At 42.5% G+C, this 20,383-nt stretch overlaps 1 protein-coding gene across 4 annotated transcripts in view; it reads right to left on the bottom strand.

Annotated features, from left to right (window-relative positions):
* MPPED2 (metallophosphoesterase domain containing 2) overlaps positions 1-20,383 on the bottom strand; it is a 180,665-nt gene that overhangs the window by 69,993 nt on the left and 90,289 nt on the right. For all 4 annotated transcript variants that reach the window (XM_003122896.5, XM_005661064.3, XM_005661063.3 and 1 more), the window contains exon 4: positions 13,044-13,269. In XM_003122896.5, coding sequence (XP_003122944.2) covers positions 13,044-13,269 — 226 coding nt within the window. The remainder of the gene's footprint in view (positions 1-13,043; positions 13,270-20,383) is intronic.

The following is a 20,383-nucleotide window of genomic DNA, read 5'->3' as shown; positions in this document are numbered from 1 at the left end:
GTGTGAATGGTACAACACCACCAGGCTACACAAGTTATATTTTCTATCAACTTTTCCTCTTCCTAAAATATATCTCTACAATTCTACATTAGGATTTTCTTGTTGTCTTTTCAAATGGTATTTTCTCCTTTGACAATGCAATCAGCATATAAAAACCAAATTTCACCACCCCAGTCCCGGTCCAGGTCCGGGTCCCGTTTAAGGCAAACGCAGCAGTCTGAACCACAGCCTGACAAGGAGAACACATTAAGCTCTGGAACAAAAGCATCCAAGTCGACCTGTTTTGCAGGCTGATTAATAGAAACAAGCTCCCAGGACTAATCACAAGTCGAGCCCTGTTTTGCAGATTAATAGAACAAAGACACACGAGAGGAGGGGAGGTTACAGCACTGGAATACAAATAAGCAAAGGTAGGCACCAGGCTTGCCTTGACTGAAGTCGCACCCTGTAAAGCCACAGACCCAAGTCGGACACGGGATGAATCGAGAGGCAGCACCAAAGAGGACTAGATTCCATCAGTCACCCCAGCACCAACAGAACCATCTGGGCTCTCCCTTCTTTGGAGATTCTGATTTAAAAGAAGCAAGAGGAGTTCCTGTTGTGGCTTAGCAGTTAACGAAGCCAACTAGCATCCATGAGGATGCAGGTTCGAACCCTGGCCTCGCTCAGTGGGTTAAGGATCCAGCATTGCTCACAGTCTGTGAGCTGTGGTGTAGGTCACAGACGCAGCTTGGATCCTGTGTTCCTGTGGCTGTGGCGCAGGCCAGCAGCTACAGCTCTGATTGGACCCCTAGCCTGGGAGCCTCCATATGCCATGGGTGTGGCTCTAAAAAGACAAAAATAAATGAATAAATAAATAAATAAAAGAGGCAACAAAAACTTTCAGCAGGAGGATGCACATCTCTGGTCCTTTTGGGGAACTTTCCACTGCAGTATGGCACACGTGGCACTTGTTGATAAGGGCAGACACAGCCACCTCCCTGTCCTGGTAATCCCTGACGTGTGTGCAAACATGCAGGCCACAACCACATAAAAACTGGATACACAGCAACAGCTAAAGTGAGAAAGAATATGCGCGTCCATTTCCAAGTTACCTCAGCACATATTCTATAACTAGAGAATGTGGCCTTTTCATCTGATTGTAAAAATAAAACTTACCCACTGTAAGAGCATACAAAGTCCCAGGCAAGTAGAATAAAAGAAAGAAAAAAAAATTCATAAGAGAAAATAGTTGTTATACTTGTGGTATATACTACTTCTCAGTTTTCATTTTCTCTCCCTATGTACATTTTTTTGGGATGCTATGGATACGTCTGTGTATTGTGGGTGGGAATATGGCTTTTGAAATGCTTAATGCTCAATAGAAGAAGAAAAACCTACTGTTGCTCTCTGATGTCTGAGGCTAATTCTTGAATGACTAAAACCAGGTAAATGGATGAATTTTTGCTGGAATTGTAAAATCTTCATCCGTGTGGGTGTCTGGTTAATTGAAGAGCGTTTACACAGCTTGGGAAACAATCTTTAGGAACTGAGATGTCTACTTTTCGCAGGATTTCTATCCTTGCTGTTCTGCAGGAACTATTTTCCTTTCATCTTTTTGTTGTTGTTGTTCTGTTCCTACTTGTGGAAACCCAGAATGACAAGCGTTTGTGGTCTCATTCACAAGAAGAGTATTTGAGTCAATGGACAAAGAAAGTGGATTTTCTCTGGCATATTTGTATTCTGCTCTATCAGTAATCCAATTACTCTGTTTATTGCAGCAATCAACAGAGGCAAAACACATTTATAATAAAAATCATAAATATCAACAGTTACCAAATCTCAGAACTGACTTGAGAGTACGGTTAAGCCTGTGGTTTACATGCTAGCCAAACTTCAACATTTCCAGAGACGTGTGCCTGTTCCTCCCAGGCTTTTTAGAACAGCGTTCAAACTCTACAGAGCTAATTCCAACAGCATATAACCTTAAAAACCAATACTCTCCTTAATATCAGATTTTCCCTTTAAGAAGCAGTACTGAAGGCACATATGGTGTGTTTGAATGCAGGCAGGCACTCAGTTCTCTGAAAATTCCCTCACCTCTCCTGCCTCTAAACTCGCCAGCAACAACCGGGAATTTGCCTCCGGTTAAGAGCTATTTAAAGGCACAAAGGTCAGGGCCAGTATTATAAGTACACACTTAGGTCTGTCATTTTTCTTACTCATTCTGCTGGACCTATAGGTAAGTACTTATAGAATCACATCTTTTTAAGGGAGAGGCTGGATTTGAGTAAGAGAAAGAACTAGTCTTGGCTGTTTCATCTGAAAAAAAATGAACACAAAAACAAACCAGGGAAGCATTAAGGAATGTTTTAGTAACAGAGGCAGCAGAAGCCTAGCCTAAAATCCTCATTCGCAAGTGCTTCCTATGTATTAATTGATTTAAATAATATAAAAACAAAACTCAACAAACTGAATTTCATAAGCAAATTTCCTCTCTACAGTTTTCTCCACTAAGCTGTAACACCCTAGGAAAGAAGAAAAAAAGTGGAGAGGTGGCTAATAGTCCAACAGCCTATTTCCAACTAGTTTTGCCATCAACAATTTCTGGTTAAGTTTTAGTCTAGCAGCTTTTGTTTTGTTCTGGAAAGATCAAGGCAAGAAGTTTTGTCCTATTAATTCTTGATTCAAAATAAAAATAGAGGCCCTGATTACAGCTAGTGATTTGAGGGGTTGGATTTTTAAATAATTAGGACAATAAAAACTTTTTGGGGGGGTGCACCCACAGCATATGGAAGTTCCTGGGCCAGGGATTGAACACACATCACAACAGCAACCCAAGCTGCTTCACTGACAACACTAGATCCTTAACCTGCTGTGCCACAAGGGAACTCCAATATAAACTTTTTTTCTTTTCTTCTAGTTTCTGTCTTTGATAATCCTGTTTCTGGAATCATGGTGCTCCAAGCTACTTCCCATTGCTTATGGAGCCTTGTGGGACATGGAAAGTCAGCACACCCTCCTGGATTCAGTGTTAAGACTGCCATGTCCCATCATTTCAAAACATAAAACAGTTTGAAATATAGTGAGAGAAACAGTCATCTCTAGTTATCAAGCCAGGTGGGCATCAAAGACATTTATGTTTCATGCGTGATCTGGTCATTTTGTACATAATGTATAAAAGAAGTTCATAACAAATTCTAGGAAAAAAATGGAAAATCAGTGTGTCAGATCTGACCTTTTTTCCCGTTTACACACATAGCATTGGTTTTACTTAGTCTTCAATGTTGATTTACTACAGGTTTTATGAAATTTTAATACCACTTTAAAAAAATGTGATCCATGCACCCCTGGGTTCACTGCAACACTATTCACAATAGGCAAGACATGGAAGCAACCAAAATGTCTGTCAATAGGTGAATGGATTAAGAAGATGTGGTACGTAGATACGGTGGAATACTACTCAGCCCTAAAAAGAATGAAATACTACCATTTGCAGCAACATGGATGCAACTTATTATACTAAGTGAAGTAAGACAGAAAGAGAAAGACAAGTACCGTATGATATCACCTATATGTGGAATCTAAAATATGGCATAAATGAACCTATCTACAAAACAGAAATGGATTCACACTCATAAAGAACAGACTTGTGGTTGGCAAGGGGTCCCCTGCCCCCCACTCCTTGGACTGGGAATTTCGGATTAGTAGATACAAACCATTACATTTAGAATGGATAAGCAATGAGGTCTTACTAGCACAGGAAACTATATCCAATCTCCTGGGACATGATGGAAAATATACATACATTATTTTTCTTTCTGTATATATATGACTGAGTCACTTTGCTGTACAGCAGAAATTTGGCACAACATTGCAAAACCAACTATACTTTGATGAAGAAAAAAAAAAAAAATCCATCCTAAGATCCATCCTAAACCCATCATGCCAGATATTAGGCCTTTATACACCAGGTGCTACTCTTTGTTGATTTTTCACTTCTTGCTGCAAATTTCCTACTTGGATATTATTAACCATAGTAACTCTAGTTATACTTTAACCAAGCTGATCTTTTCTAATATTTGTGCAAAGCAGTTTTCCTATATCTTCTCCTGAATTAAAGCAGATTTGCAATTCATCTTTTCTGCTCTTTAGAGAATGCAGACAGAATCTCCTAAGCCAGAGGCTTTCAAGCTGGTCACTGATTTCCTGTTTGAGCAGCCCTCACAGAACATTCCACATTCATTATCGTCTCCATCCAGGAATACCTTTATTTTTCCTGGGTGAAAATGTAGTATCAAGAGTTACTCGTACATTGAAAATGATACTCCATGGAAGTGACCTTAAAAATGCCCCATATGTCTTCATTTAACAGACATCTATTCACTCTTCCATGTCCTTTGCCCAAATGCTGCTGATATATGAGGTTCCTTTCCTAAATGGTTTCCAGTTACCCAGATCATAAGCAATTTGTCGTGTAAAGAAACTGTGCAATATTTGCTTTTAAAAATTCTCTCGCACACACACACACACAGGAGTAACCATTATTCTAGACTAAGTTTCCTATCTACCTCATTTCTTTCTCTTTCTGTTTCTCCCCTTCTACCCTGGTAGACCATTACAAAAAAGAAAAACAAACAAACAAAAACAGCCATGACAAAACTTTATCTTTCGGTGAAGAAAATAATATTTATTGAGCATTTACTGAGTGTCAGGAACTTAACATACAAAATTGCATTTTAATCCCACAAAAAAGTACAAAGTAGTGAAAAAAAATAAAGGCTTTGAGGTTAGAACTCCAGTTCTGCTATGCAGGAAAGGAGTATCCTTGGGTAGTTATCTAATGTTACTGTTTTCATCATAGAACTTCAATTTTATCATCTCCTAATTGGGGGGAATATTTCTTTACAGGGTGGCTGTGAAGCTTAAAAGCCATATTATGTACGGTACCCATATATGTGGGTAATGCCCAATAAAGAGTGGTGGTTGTCATTTGCACACCCATGTCCCAGATGAAACTGCTGCTCAGAGAGATGAAATAACTTGCTTAACAAGGTAAGTGAGTTTTACATGACAAAACGGAGAGGCAAGCTCGCTGGGGACAGCTGTTTCTAAAGGCTAAAGACTACAGCCTCTATACACATATTGCTTCCCCATCAGTAAGCAGAACAGGGCTGCAGCTGTTTAACCAAATGTCCAGCCTGTGGATCAGACCTTTCAGGGTGTGTCTGCCTGCTGGGGAGGTCTTGCAGGAAGTCTGTTGACCCGAGAAACTGGTTTAAGGGCAAAGGGAATCAGCAAGAAGAGCTCGGCTTGGTTTCAGCAGACCCTTCACTGTCAGAGGGACACCTCTGAGCACATTTTAGGTTGTCCTCCAACAAGCCTCCCACGGTGGGTCTTTACAAGGCTGAGTGACATCCCCTGATGGCCTTCTTACCGAGCAGCCTAGAAGGGCAGAGGGCCTCTCCTCTGTTGAACACAACACAGCATAGCTTTGATGACCACGACTCTGTAGTGAAACCACCCTGGCAGCAGGCAGACTCCTGAGAAGGGGTGAGTCGGAGCTATGCCAATGCAGTGTCTGGCAAAAAGGGAGCGCTGGATGGAAGCAGCCATCTCCTAGCTGTGTGCTCCGAAGCCCATTCACCTTCATCACAGGAGGATAAAAGGAACCTGTGCAGTCACCTCGCCTTATGGGTGAGCACACCTGAGCCACAGGGGGAAAGTATGGAGGAAGGCAGAGCAGTAGCAGGGCCTGGAACCAGACAAACAGGGGCTCACCACCTGGTACTATCTGGAGAAGTTCACGGTACACTCACGATTCAAAGGATTAAATAAGAAATCCACGTTTGTCAAATAGCTTGACAATAAATGGCACAGAACCTGTATGACTTTGATTCAACTCTAAGAATTCAACCACTGAGGATTCAGCCACTGAGAAAAGAGAATACTACCTGTTTAATAATGGTTTCTAATGTCCAAAGGACATTCTGAGGGCCCACCTGGTCTAGCTTCCAACCAGACTCACACTTGACACTGACTGCTTCTACTATAGCTTGAAGAGATCATCTCCAAAGCTTATAGGAACTTCTACAGTGACTCAAGCATGGGAATAAGGCATCTGAGATAAGAAATGACAATGAAGAGCCTATGTTGGAGCTTTTCTTTGAAACCTCACTGCCTTCAGGTTAGCTCCGTCCCACTGGTGCCCTTCCTCACCTTTTGAGGTCGTGCTCACCTGGAGAGGTGCTACATTTCTGAATGTTCAGGAAGGAAGGATCTAGAGGTGTTCATGAAGAGCCCGCGGACACAGGCTAGAGCTTCGTTTGGTTCTACTTTGTTTACTCATCTCTAGCCATGCTTGCAGATTTATTGTTATGCTTCACCTGGGAATTCAGATCGTGGAAATATTTTCTTTTCTTTGGCAACTGGGTGTCTTTCCGTCCAGCAGCCCAAACTCCCTGACCCTCATTCATTCACTCATTGATTCAGCAGAAATGCACTGGGCTAGCCTAGGGCATGCATGGACAACAAAGACAACAGGGTCCCCGCCTGTGTGGAGCTTACAGCCACCACACCATCTCCTTCCACTCCCCAGCAGCAGCTCTGGGTTTAAAAGGAGGCTGCCATATAATAGGAGAAAAGGAAAGAACACCCAGCAGCCAGCCGGCTGGGTCTCAACGTGGAAGGCCGGGGCTTGCCTGGAGCATGGTGTGTGGGTCCACGCCAGGCCTGACTTCAGCAGGGATGCACCGGCAGCACTTCTTTCTTCATGCATGTGCCCAGAGCTGCCGTCTCTCTCAGCCGCTCCTTGATGCTTCACACAGAAAAGGGCCCATGTGCCGGTGTTTGCCCCTCTAATGTATGTGCAAAGGAAACAAAGTTGTCTCCACAGCACAGAAGGACCAGAGGAGCTGATCCATGTCTTACGACACGTTGAGATGGAGATTTTCATGTTTTAAAGTCTAGGCTCTGGAGCATATCATGCAGAAGATACAGGATCATTCTTTGGTTCTGTCCCCCCAACCTTCCCGCTGTCCCCCTGCAAGCACCTTCCCATTGAATCCTGAGGGCTCCTAAGAGGACGCGCCTGGATTTCTGTGTGTCCTTTCTGCAGCAAGATGGGAACAGCCAGGGCTTCTAAGTGGCCACTTCCTGAGTTGCCTCAGGTCAAGGAGTAGAATGATATCTGTGGTTACTAGGATATCCTCACTCAGCCTCAAGAGCTCAGCAAAGGAAGGATGCATTCTAGTCCTATTTTGCCCCAAATTAATGTTGGGCAAGTCACCTTCTCTGCTGAAAACTCTATCTTGATCTCCTTTGTCAAAAGGAGGCAACCCCGGGCAGTAGTGTCATGACATATAAGCACTTATAAATGATGGCTGTTACTCATTATTATTATTAATAGATACCCTTTGCATTTTAATTGTTCAGGATTGTTTTTAAATTTTAATTATGTGGAATTGTTGTGAAGCCCAAATGAGACAACACACGTGACAGTTCTTTAAGTGAAACACATCATCCGAATCGAGGTTTATTATTTTTGCTGGCTAATTGAGTTTGTATCTCAGAATGTTCAGGCAAAAATTTACATTATGCCAGTGGTTGATATGAAGCATCACTGAGGGCCCAGGAACACATCTACACCCACCTCCAAATTCGCCTCTCCAACCACCACCAACATATCAGATAAAGGCACGTGACAGGCTTTAAAAGTTTGAATGGAATGGGCAAAAAGGTACAAGTTGGGACCAACGTCCCACGCTCTGCATAAACCGGCTTTCACCATGGCATTTCACCATGATACAGCTATCAATGGGAGGTAGGAAGCAAAGGGACTGGTTTTGCTTTCTCCTTTTCCAAATAAACAGGGCGGTTGTTAAACCAGAAGTGAATCTGATCCTGTGCAGCTTTAAGAGCAGTCAGCTGCATTCTGAAGCAGGCAAAAATGTAAACAGAGCCTGTAACTCTAGAGCAGAGCAGACCTGCCATAGGTTTCATAATGGGAGAGTCCACGGGCCCTGCGCCAAGAAAAATGAAATGTTAGCCTGGGCCTTTAAACAGAATCATGTCGAAGCAGAGTGCATATTTGTTCAACACACACACAGACCTTTTTCTGTGCCAATACCTATCTGAACTGTCCTAAATAAAACCTGGCATCCCTGAGATCATGGGATAGAACCAATATTGTTCGTATAGTTCTGTTCTTGAGCATGAAAGGACTTTTCAGCTGAACATGGAGATGTTTCTTTCTTTTCTTCTTTTTTTTTTTTTGGCCCAATTTAATTACAAAGTATGTATGACTGTGAAAATAAAATAAATGAGCCCATTCCACCCATCCCCATATCTGAATTCTATCGCATGAGTTGCCAATTGGTTTTCTAATCCTCTTACTCAATATCTGCTGTTAATTTGTTCGCTATTTCACGAACTTGAAGACTGTCAGCAAAATACATGATGCATTACAAAACTTATCATTGGAAATAAAAACATCTGAAGCTTTTCTGACAGGGTAAACGTAAAGTACCACTGCGCTGGTCAGAACAAGGAAACGTGAGCAACCTTGTAGCTGTGTGTGTACAAACACAATTAGAAGTGTTGCCGCGAGTAGAATCCACACTGAACTCCCACTCTGAAAAATGCCGAGAAAATTACATCTAAATGAATGGACAAACGCAACATGTTTATGATCCAAAGTGAGGGGAAAAGAGACGGGGTGGGGGGGGGAAATCCCGAGGCTTTCTCTTGCTATTTCAGCCGTTTTAGAATTACACTGCCTAGGCCCGATCTAATTTTCCTGCTGCAGAAGTTAAGGCACTTCCTCTACAGTTACTCAATCTGACAAATTACACCTGGGTCTACTCTCACATGAAAAAGTGTGCTCTTTGTTCCTGACCCCTTGGTCAGCGTAGAGATCAAATTCCTGGACATTGGAAAGCCCCACTCATATTCATTAAAAGCCACGGGAGACCAGCGCTGCATTTCTGTGCAGGAGGGGAACAAGGCACAGGCTGTTTCTGAACAATACAACTGCCATGCTCAGGTCGGAACAAAATGGACTTTCTACTTTTTGCAGCTTGGCTGTGGATCCGCTGGTACCTGGATTTTTTTTCCCCCCACATAAGCATCTTAATAGCAAACGAACAACCGAAATCAGAACAAAGAAGGGACTTGTCGATTTTTCAATGCCAGGTCCCTTGAGTGCAAATCTGCTTGTACTAAAACTTTGGCTACAGATCCAGTAACCCAAAATACAGTGATGATTTCAAAATGCCACCTCTCCTGCACCCTGGCCAGACAGGCAGTTAGAAACTACACTGGCCAATATGTGACAGATTAGAATTTCGTCTCCTCTTTCTAACAGTAATCAGCCTTTGGAAAAAGATGTGACAGAGCTGAAAGGGATCATGAGTAGAAATCAGGAAGCATCTCGGTGGCAGAGAATCAATACGAAGGCTATGAGAAATCCACGAGCTTTCCTGTTGGGAGAGCTGTAACGGCCCGGGCAGATCTAACTGCCAGGCCACACAAGACCCTCTTCTGTCCCCCCAAGAGGGAGAGAAAAATGTAACAGAGGTTAAGAAAGGCTGTGACCGAACTGTTAGTGCCTTGACAATGCATCATGCCTGATTCCCTTTTCTTCAGGATACTTGGAAGAACAAGGCAGTAAAGAAACATACAGAAGCCACAGAACCTGGGGAAGGCTTCCTGAGGCTGGGCTGCCCTCGGGGAGCTGGTCAATTCTTGCCCTCCTTCCAAGTGAGCACCTTTCTTCCAGGACAAGGCACCCCAATTACAAGTTCTTCAGTGCAAGCTGCTGGATTTGTCCAGACCTATCAAACCACATCCAAACCCTTTTCCTTGCAGACTGAATAACCACCACGATGCACCCCAACTGCAAACACCCACACACGCTCAGGGTTGTTGTATATGTTCTACAAACAAATTCCTCCTAAACTGTAAGTCAGGAGATGCTGCATTAATTCTCCCTGGTCTTTTAGAAACTTTCAGCTTCTAGACACGTAATGAATATGAGCTAATATTCTTGTGTAGAATGAAAGTGAGTTACAATCCATATTTTGTAAAATATGAGTTAGTAGCTCTCCCCCTGGTCAGATGGCAACTACTTTTGAGAAACCTGTGACAGGACAGAAATCCTTAGTATCGAGGTTCTTATTTTGGTACCTGTTTTTAAATGAAAACCACTGGCCCTATCAGCAAACCAGAACTTAGAATTTCCTCTAGAAAATTCATAAGAAAAGCATGGAAATCAAACTTAAATCAGTGTACATTATTTGGGGGTTGGAATAGCCAATGGGTTATGAAGCAGGCGTCCACCTATGTGTGAATCTGAGATGGGAAATCCTTGTTTCTGACAGGGAAAAAGGGAACAGTTCTGGTGTAAATCCTCCCAAACTTCGCTTCCAGTCAAATTCTTTTTTTTTTCTTCAGTCTTTTTAAGGTTGCACCCGAGACATGTGGAGGTTCCTAGGCTAGAGGCTAAATTGGAGCTGTAGCTGCTGGACTACACCACAGCCACAGCAACACATGATCCAAGCTACGTCTTCGACCTATACCACAGCTCACGGCAATGCCTGATCCTTAATCCAATGAGCAAGGCCAGGAATCGAACCTTTGTCCTCATGGATGCTAGTCAGATTTGTTTCTGCTGAGCCATGAGGGAACTCAGATTCTAGTCAAATTCTTAATAGTGAAAGAGGCTAATAACTGTATAAAATACTAAAATAATCAAGCATGCCTCAAACATGTATGCTCTTTGAAGATTCTGGGGTGTTTTTGTTTCTTTTTACAGCCTCACCTGCAACATATGGAAGTTCTCAGGCTAGGGGTTGAATCAGAGCTGCAGCTGCTGGCCTACACCACAGGCACAGCAACACCAGATCCAATCCGAGCCACATCTGCGACCTACACCACAGCTCTCAACGGGATTGAACTCGAATCCTCAAGGGTATTAGCCACATTCTTACTGGGTGAGCCACAACAGGAACTCCCTGTTATTTCTTGAGATGCTACAAGATCTGCCTCGGGATCCAAAATTACTCCCTCATTCATCACATCCATAATCTGGTTTAGCTAAACCCTATTCGAAACAGACCTGAATCTGCTCAGACAATGGAGGAAGTCTGTTTGCTGCCATCATTCCAGCAACCATCAATCTGGAGAACCTCTGAAAGTCCTGTTTGTTCAGGAATAGTCTTAAAGATTCAAGGCTCTTTGAGAATTTTTCAAAAATCATCTAAAATTATAGCAAATAACTCCACGTAGAGCTTCTCTGCCAATTAGAGGTCATTCCTCAACTACTGCAGGGTCATCAAGAAGTGAACTGTGAGGCTGAAAAAGCTCCTCCCTCCCACCCTTTACCCAGAAATGCTAATACCGACTTCCTGTGCTACTTTGAGATCAGCTTTCAGTTTGATAGGACTCATTTCTGCTGTTTGTTTGTTCCCTTTGCCCTGTACCACCTTGTCACATATAAAAAGAACCACGTGACATGCTGGATATAAACAGTGCAGATCCTAACCACCACAAGAACCCCCACCCCAGGCAGACCGTGTACCCCACAGTCAGACTCAAATTAGGATGCTACCACCCTGTATCCCTGTGCTTCTTAACCTTTCCGAGCCCGAATTTTCTCACCTGCCAAATGAGAATCACAGCAGTGTCTGTCTCTTAAAAGGCAGTTTGAAGAAAATGAGATAATGGATATAAAGGACTTAGTGCCTGACATTTGGTAAGTACTCAATTAAGAATTCACAGTCATGGTCACGTTGATTTTAAACAGAAATATGCTTCCTTGACCAACTAGTAAAGCTGGAAAAAAAAATTACAGGAACTACGTCAACTTTCTCATCTACAGAGGGCAATCCAAACTGTTGAGTGGGGTGGCCAATCTGAATTCACTCTGTCCTTTTCCAGCCTTCTCCCCAAATCCTAGGGCAGGACCAGGATACTTTCCCAGGTTGATGGAACAAAGGCTATTTTTCCTGCTCTCTATACACACAGAGGTCTCAAAAAGTAAGCAAGCAAATGAATAAAAACCCAAGATTCTTCTCATATTGATCTTCTAATACTCCCATTTTAAAGACTGAAAAAACTGGCTCTAGAGGCTCAAGTTCACATAAGTACTTCTTGGCAGAGCTTATTAGGCCTGAACAAGGGTCATTATTATTCTACACACACCACCAGGCACTCTCTCCCAATCCATTACAACATCACCTAATTTAAATCCCCCTAATAACCATCTAGAGTAGGTATTATTTTCACCGTCGTAGAGGTGCAGAATCTGAGGTTCATTCTCTATGAGTTAACGTCTTCAAAACCAGACAACTTTTCAACTGATGGAGCCAAGATCAAAATGCTTCCTTGTCTGGCCCCAAAGAATACACACCTGCTTCCAGTTCTCTAGTACTCAGCACTGTGAATTCTAGAACCGAGCTCTCAACTGGTAACTTTTCAAACTGTCTGTTCCTCAGTCTTGTCTGGAGGGCTTTAAAAATATAGATCACTGGGTCCCACCTCAGGAAGGAGAAGCAGAGTCTCAAGGGACCATGGCTCTAAAATCTGTGTGTCTTCAGAGCTGGTCAGGTGATTCTGATGTATAGCAAGATGTGAGAAACTCTAAGCATGATATTTTATGAGTAGTCCCACCATCAAACGAGAAGGAAATGAGTCACGTAAGGCTGATGGAATGTTCAGAGTGGCTGAATCTGCGTGAAGGGTAACACCGTGACCTTCCCCCAAATCCTTCTGTGTCCTACAGACACATCGCAGCCCCAGACACACACACAAACGGAACATGTGTCTACCAAAGTCCTACTCCCATTGATCCTGCCTAACGAAATCGGCATCACAATGAAAAACCACAAGCATCACAAGCGACGAGCTCTGCAGCAGTGTCAGAATACACGCTATGCTGGAAAGACAGCAGAACGGTTTCTTTCCACTCTTATCCTTTTCATTTAAAGCACCTCGGCTGGCACCACCATGCTTTCTTACTGCCGAGCTAAAAAGCAGAGGGGAAGACTGTTTGAATGAACACTTACCAAGGTGCACCGTATATCCTGAATCCCTTCACTGTTACCTCTGAGTCTTGTAAGTAAATACTGTTTGTCAGGAGGGACTGAACGTTGTCAAAGTCCTCTGGTTTCAATTTGGACACAGAGGGGAAACGGTAGTAGTCCTGTTTAACAAGGTCTGCCATGAATTCCTTATCAAATGTCAGTTCATGATTCCCAGCAATCACTATTTTATATTCATATGGCAGGTTTCCTGAAATAAGAAAAAAGAGCACCAATTAGCAGTTCATTTCCCATCACGAAGTACAACAGCCGAGGCTGTGTGATTAGCAGACAGTATCCCCAAATGAAATAGCTCACACATTCCTTTCTATTTCCATGGGAACCAAAATTTATGACTACTCCTTTATGCTAACAAAAATGACAATAAACGCGAGACAGGGAGCTACTCGGAAACTAAAACGCTACAAAGGAGACATTAAGTTTTCTAGTTCCATTTCCCGCTTCTGTCTGTTCCAGATTCTCTGTGATCAATCTATACTTTATAATTATCCAGCAAAAGCACTTTAATCAGGAGGCTTAAAAAAGGCCTGGACTTGGTTTTGAGTCTCAAAAAATAAGCGGGCCAACTATTCCTAACAACTCAGATAAGTGCTAGATTTTTAGTATAACCTTCATACAAAAGACACGGCACAGCCAAGCATTCTGCAATTTACATAAATGAAAGGAACTACACAGTACAATTTCATAGGGCAAGTTAAAGTTTACCTTTTGGCTTGGAATAAAAAGAACATTAATAATGGCTCCCTGATTAGAAGGCTAACTTTCCTCCCATTGGGATGGGAGAAGAAACTGTAAAGCTTAACCCCCTTTTAATATTTATGGTATGGAAATGTGAGTTCTCCGTGTGTGCTTTTTATGCAAAAGTTTCCCGATCAAAATGAGATAATTCTGGGAAGAAGAATGAAAGCTATAAAGGAAAACCCAAACACCAGACTTCTGCATAGATTTATAATGTTTGAATAAAGTACAGATCATACATATTAATAACTCACCGTGATGCTATAAGAGCCAAAATCCAAAGGGAGATAGTGCCGGCCGGGCAGCTGTCCCCATTCTGAAATTAATGCCCTTTTCTCTTCTTTGTCATTACCTATCCTTCAAGCCTTGCCACTGGGCAGCTGCTCATTTTATTTCATTTCATTTTATTTTGAGGAGGAAAAGGGCGGGATGACGGTGCCTATAATTCCAGTTTCCTGAGACTCCTGGGTCCCATGCAAAATTAATGTTTCCTGCTATTCTAGGAAGAATGAAAGTTACCACTAGCAGGAAACTGGATACATGTGTTGTAAGGATTGGTCCTTAACAGCAAGCCAGAGTCAATGATTTAATTAATGAAGCTTATAGTGGGGGAGAGAATTATATTTGGCCGGCGGGGGGAGAGGGCCAGTTTTGTCCACTTGGTTTTCATCAATGCAAACAGCAGTGACCACCCTGGAAAGTTCACAGTCTCAGATGGACACTGCACACATATCTGCTAATATTTAAGCCATTTTTAAGATTGCCAGAATATGCTTTGTACTGCTACTGATTTTTCTTTAGCTTTCAAATTTTAGGTTTCTAACAGTATTAAAATTGTAAGTATAGTACATGGGTTGATGGGGAGACTTAGGAGAGACATGAAAGCAGTCAGAAAATAACACTGCAGAAGGACAAAACCAAAAACATGGTAGCCAAGTATCAATAGATATCCTTGACTATTAGCCCACAATGTTGTATGACATGCCTTTGGCCTCAGTTATTTGCGAGGCTGCGGTGCAGAGTTCATAGAAAATAGGAAGCCTCTCTCAAATGCATGCTTATGCGACTTTATAATATGCAAGAGTGTGATGTCCGTTGCAAGCCACTTAGATGCAATAATGAAATCTTGCACAACTTCCTGCACTTAAAACACAGATGAAAGATGTATTAAGGAGGCAGCAAATTCCCAGCACTGCACACACTGGGCATTTCTGAGATGCTCTGACATCATGGTTCTGCGACTCCACTGGCCTGAGCCTGCATCCCCAGACTCACCTGTGCTCCCAAGGCTGGAACAGGCTGCAACGTTCCCCTGGAAAGTAATCTGCTCTAAGGCAGGTCCCACCTGTGTGAATCTTTGAGCAATTCTATTTGTACAAGCCATGCTTTCACTGCCTGTTTTCCCTTAATCATTCATGATGATGAACTCACTGTAAACCCTGTCTTTCTGCACCACTGCTCTTGCAAGAGGCCTTGGTGTCTCGCTTTTTGTATTTTAGAGCTTTGGTTTAGGGATGGAATGGCTGAGACTGGGAAACAAGGACAGAGGAAGTCTGGTTCTCCCGTTCCGTTCAGTTAAGAAAAAAGAAAAGTAAAACTGCTGCACTACCAAGTAAATCTTTCTCAGGAAGACAGGCCTCTTCCGTGTCTTTTAAATCAAATACTAGAGACTCGGCATAAAGAAGTAGCCACCAAAATGAACGGCCACAGAAATCCTGATGATATTTACACATTGTGAACAAACTCATCTCCTTCTGAGACTCCAATAGTAGTTTTCAACTTCCATCCTCTGTTACCTATGTTATGAGATGGTCTGACATATTTTCTTTTTTGCTGAACTGACCTTTCATCTATAATCTGCCAACCTTTATGTTTTATATGAAAAGTGTAGCATGGCAGCTGACAAATCTCCTGTTACTTGATGGCATTTTAGTTTTTTCCCAGACTAGATTAATTTCGAAGGCTCTGCAGTCAAGCTCCAACTTCTTGGTATTCAAATAGCATTATTTTAAAATTGTCAGACAAAGAGGTGCCTGCTTTTATCCATTTTATTCAGATCAGGCCATCGAAGCTGACCTGCCTGAATAAAAAACCAAGGCCATATGCAGTTATTCTAATGTGAAAAAAATTCTTGCTCTAAATGACCTAAAGAATTCTACTAACTATTCAGTTCCATCCCAAGACATGGTATATGTCCTACCGGTAAGCTATAAGAGTATTTAAGATGGAACAGAGATGAGCTTTTGACAAAATGTCAAGTCATTTTGTATGTTCTCAAAGTGCATATTTTGAAAAATAAAATGCAACCATGCAAGTAATGATATACAGTTTCCTTTTTCTCTTTTTCATTTCTATTTTTATTTTTCTACGTTTGTACATAAAATAATGATTTAAAGAAAACTATTGAGCAAAGACAGTACAGATAACTCACAGATATGACAAAGTGATGATGAGCAAGTGCATGAATGAAATTTGGGCAACTAGCCCAACAGTCAGCTCAAGTTAGAGCCACAGATCTTAAGTAAGAACTTGGAGGCAGCAACAAAGTCTTATTCAAATCTGTATCTTCTTCTTTATCTGTATTGCTTTGTTGGCTCACATAATAGATAGATTCTCACTTAAAAACTAAAGGATAAGGAAAGTCAGCTGGGCCCTCACTGCTACTCCATGGTTTTGATCATCCTATGGGCTTGCCACTGCCTAGTCCCTAAACCATCATCCCAAAACGTTTCCACATTCCTCTCTAGGTTCAGGCTCCTTCTGACTCCCTTGCTGGGCATACAATATGTCCTCTAACCTCAGGGGAGGCTCTCTTCACTTCCTGCTCTCCACTTTCCAATCACTCTGTCGGTGTACATCTTCGCATCTTTCCAGCAGTCGGCTCCTTAATCCCTTTCCTGCTATTGGCACTTTCATTTTTCAGATACCTCTTTAGGATATTTTTAGGTCTCTTTATTTATCTTTCCTTCTTAGTAAGTTTATGGTTAGTAAGTTTACCCACCCCAAGAAAATAAAAACAAGTAGCTCTTCACACAGACACAGACACACACACACACACACACACACACACACACACACACACACACGTCAAGTGCCATCTTAAACCATCCCTAACCTTATTTCTTTAAGAAGCTTCCTCATTTTATTTCTAAACTCCTGGAAAAAGAATTCTAGAAGCTTGTAGCAGGTAAGCCAGATTTGGCCCCCAGATGTATTATGGTTTGCCCTCAACTGCATTTTATTTTATGGTTTTTTTGTTGTTGTTGTTTATTTTTGTTTTCTGCTTTTTAGGTCTGCACCTACAACATATGGAGATTCCCAGGCGAGGGGTCAAATCAGAGCTGTAGCTGCTGGCCTATGCCACAGCTACAGCAATGCAGGATCTGAGCCACCTCTGCAACCTACACCACGATGCACGGCAATGCTGGATTCTGAACCCACTGAGCGAGGCCTGGGATCGAACCCGCGACTTCATGGTTACTAGTCAGATTGGTTTCCACTGTGCCACAAGGGTCACTCCTATTTTATGTTCTTAATTGAACTAACATTTAGAAATCAGGAGATATCACACTAAAAATTCCTTTGGAAAAAAAAAATGAGGCAACACTGACTTCCCATCTGCCTCAGACATCCCCACTCTCTGTGACTTCTCACGCTTGGCCCACTTGTCATGCCTGTGTGTCCTGATGGGCTACCCTATCATTAGAATCACCAACTTAGAGACAAATGGTTCCTCTGAATTTACCAATGCAGTCTGCCTTTATTTCTGTACTCTTCCAAAAACTGCCCTGCATGTCAACAATAACCTCCTAAAAACCAAAGCCAAGGCTTCTTCTGCATCCTCATCTCCACCCACACTGCAGTGACACCCTTTCTAGCAAAGTACCTCTCCCTTAGATTAGCGATGCTGCACGCTTCCCTGTCCTCCTTCCTTTCCGATATTTCCGTTCCTCTCTCCTTCCTCAGCCCCCCTTGCCTCCCATCTCATTCTCAGCTGACTATTATACCCTCCCTCCTCACCTTGACTTCTATGAATATTTTTTAATATTTTCTTAATGCATGGGTCCCATTCCTATTCATGACAATTCAATTTTTAAATGATTACAAATTAAACTGTGGGGGCACCATGGGGAGAAGAGTGGGGGCTTTGCAGGCTTCGCCACATGTTAGCTGCCTGGCCTTGGACAGAGCCCGTTTGATCTCTAAGGTGTGTTGGCAAAGTGGGGATAACAACTATCTCCACTTTATAGGTTGTGTTCAAGGAAAAATTAGGGAACGCTTCTAAAGCACATGCATAGTATGGTGTAAATAATCAGTGCACAGCAATGGTTCTTTTACTCCATTTTTTTTAGTTTTGCCCTTTGTGTGTGACTTGTCTCCTCCTAGATGGTAGGGGCCTTGAAGGCACAGATGGTGGCTTGTGGTTCCTTGTCTGACCCAGTTCAATACCTTCCAAATGACAGGCACACAATAAGTATCTGTTGACCAAGTGAAGGAATGAATGAACCTCTGCAAGGTATCAGGAGCTTTGTTAGGAGAATTTCAGGAATGAGCTTGTCACCTTGGGCTATGACAAAGTTTAAACCAGTGCTGAGTTGTCCTCCACGTTTAAGCCCTCTCAAATTGCTAGTTCAATTAAAAACAAATACACAAACACAGTTAGGGGCCAATTATAATACAGCTGTGAGCGGAACTTGGCCTACTAGCTATCAGCTTTTAGAATCCTCTTTCCAGAACTTCAGAAGTGAGGAAGCATCTCAAACCCAGTCTAACCAAAAATACTCTAGCACACTGTCTTTAAACTGAAGTTTCTTCAAGTATAAATGGGAGGAAACGAATACCCTTAAGGTTTGATGCACATTAAACAGTATACAGCATGTAAAGATTTGCACCGTTTCTACCACTTCATCATCACTCAATAGGTATTAGCTGTGTTATAATAACTATAATAATTGCCCTTCCCAGTTGCCAACTGAGAAAATATTAGTTTATCCACAAATTAGATCACTCCCTGATCACAAGAGCACAATGTCACTATTTCCCAAGAAAAGCATCTGAAGATGAAAGAGACAACTTTGATTTTCCAAAGGCAGAAACTGGTTGGTCCGATGGGTCCTTCGAATTAGCAAAAGTATTACCAGGGTCAGTAAGATGTCTGGATCTAGAGGGGATGGTAGATGGCCTTCAGCCTGACATGGTATGAACCCAACTGCTTCTGCCTCGAGTTTCTAACCTTGCAAATGTGTGAAACATATCACTTCTTTCCTCCATCTGTCATCCAGTTACCCATCTCCTCTAATATTTACTGATTACCAAAACCAGGCCAGGATCAGCCTCTCATTCACAAATGAATAGTATAAGCTGTGCTAGGTAACTCCTAGGTGCTATTTCTCTCTAGAGCGACTACTCATTTGGAATAATCCCTAATATCTTCATAGAATCAGAGGAGGAAACTCTTCTAAAGTGTATACAGAGGAACAGAAACACCTTAAGATCTTCAGCTTTCCACATGTCTGATAAAGCCATAGCAGCTTTAAAGCAGACACAGCAGATTGTGTCAAGGTCAGCCTCCCTTCCTTCCCAACGAACTCTGGACATTTAATGTGTCACTTAAAGTGGTTCCCATGAATCACAGCACATGAACCCAGAAGGGTCCTCAGAACAGCCTGAGGGTATGTTTGAACGCTATCCACTGTAAGCCTCCCCAGGGCTGCAGCCAGCAACGTGAGGAAAGACACCAGGGCAGAGGGGAAGGACCTGTTCCCATGTTCACCACAGCAGCGCTGTTTTCCTTTAGCTTACAACTTGGGGCAAGGTTTCATTCAAACAAAGTTATCCCTGGCTTGAAAATATTATGAAGGAAAACCACTGATGTACCTAATTCCACTTTACTGATGAAGAAAATGTGTGCCAGAGAGGGGCTGCCACTTGTTAGGCAAAGTCACAGGCCACGTTGGTGGCACAAGTGGGACAAGGATAGCTCTTTTGGAGTTCCTGCTGTGATGCAGTGGGTTAAGGACCCAGTGCTGTCTCTGTGGTAGCCTGGGTTCAATTCCCATCCGATGCAGTGGGTTAAAGATCTGGCACTGAGGCAGCTGTGGTGCAGGTTAAAGCTGTGGCTCGGATTTGATCCTTGGTCTGGGAACTTCCATATGCTGTGGGTGCAATTGAAAAACAACAACAACAACAAAACTCTTTTGCCTCCCCTACTAGTGTTCTTTCAGGTGATCCCCAATTTTTAACAGCCTCATGGAGTTTGGCTCAAGACCTACCTCTCACAATGAGACCTCTTCATACCACTTCTCCAACTATGGTGATTTTTTTCTCTATATTTGGGCAGTGGTGGCCCTTTTGTATGTATCATGAAACAGAACTCCCTATTCTAGATGATTCTCTGCCTGGGTCATGGATTTCTCCCCCAGAGGACATGAAGCCTCTACTTTAACAAGACACATGCTGGCTCAGTGTAGGCCTTCCCCAAATGCTACTGCAGCTGTGGGTGTAGGTTCCCACCCACTAGCTCCCAGAAGAATCTAGGAGCCTACCCAAAAAGGAAGGTCACAGAC

The sequence above is a fragment of the Sus scrofa genome, chromosome 2 (assembly GCF_000003025.6).
Source record: "Sus scrofa isolate TJ Tabasco breed Duroc chromosome 2, Sscrofa11.1, whole genome shotgun sequence".
NCBI classification, from domain to species: domain Eukaryota; kingdom Metazoa; phylum Chordata; class Mammalia; order Artiodactyla; family Suidae; genus Sus; species Sus scrofa.
Note: the sequence above shows the minus strand (reverse complement) of the source record. Positions and strands in the feature narration are given on the sequence as shown.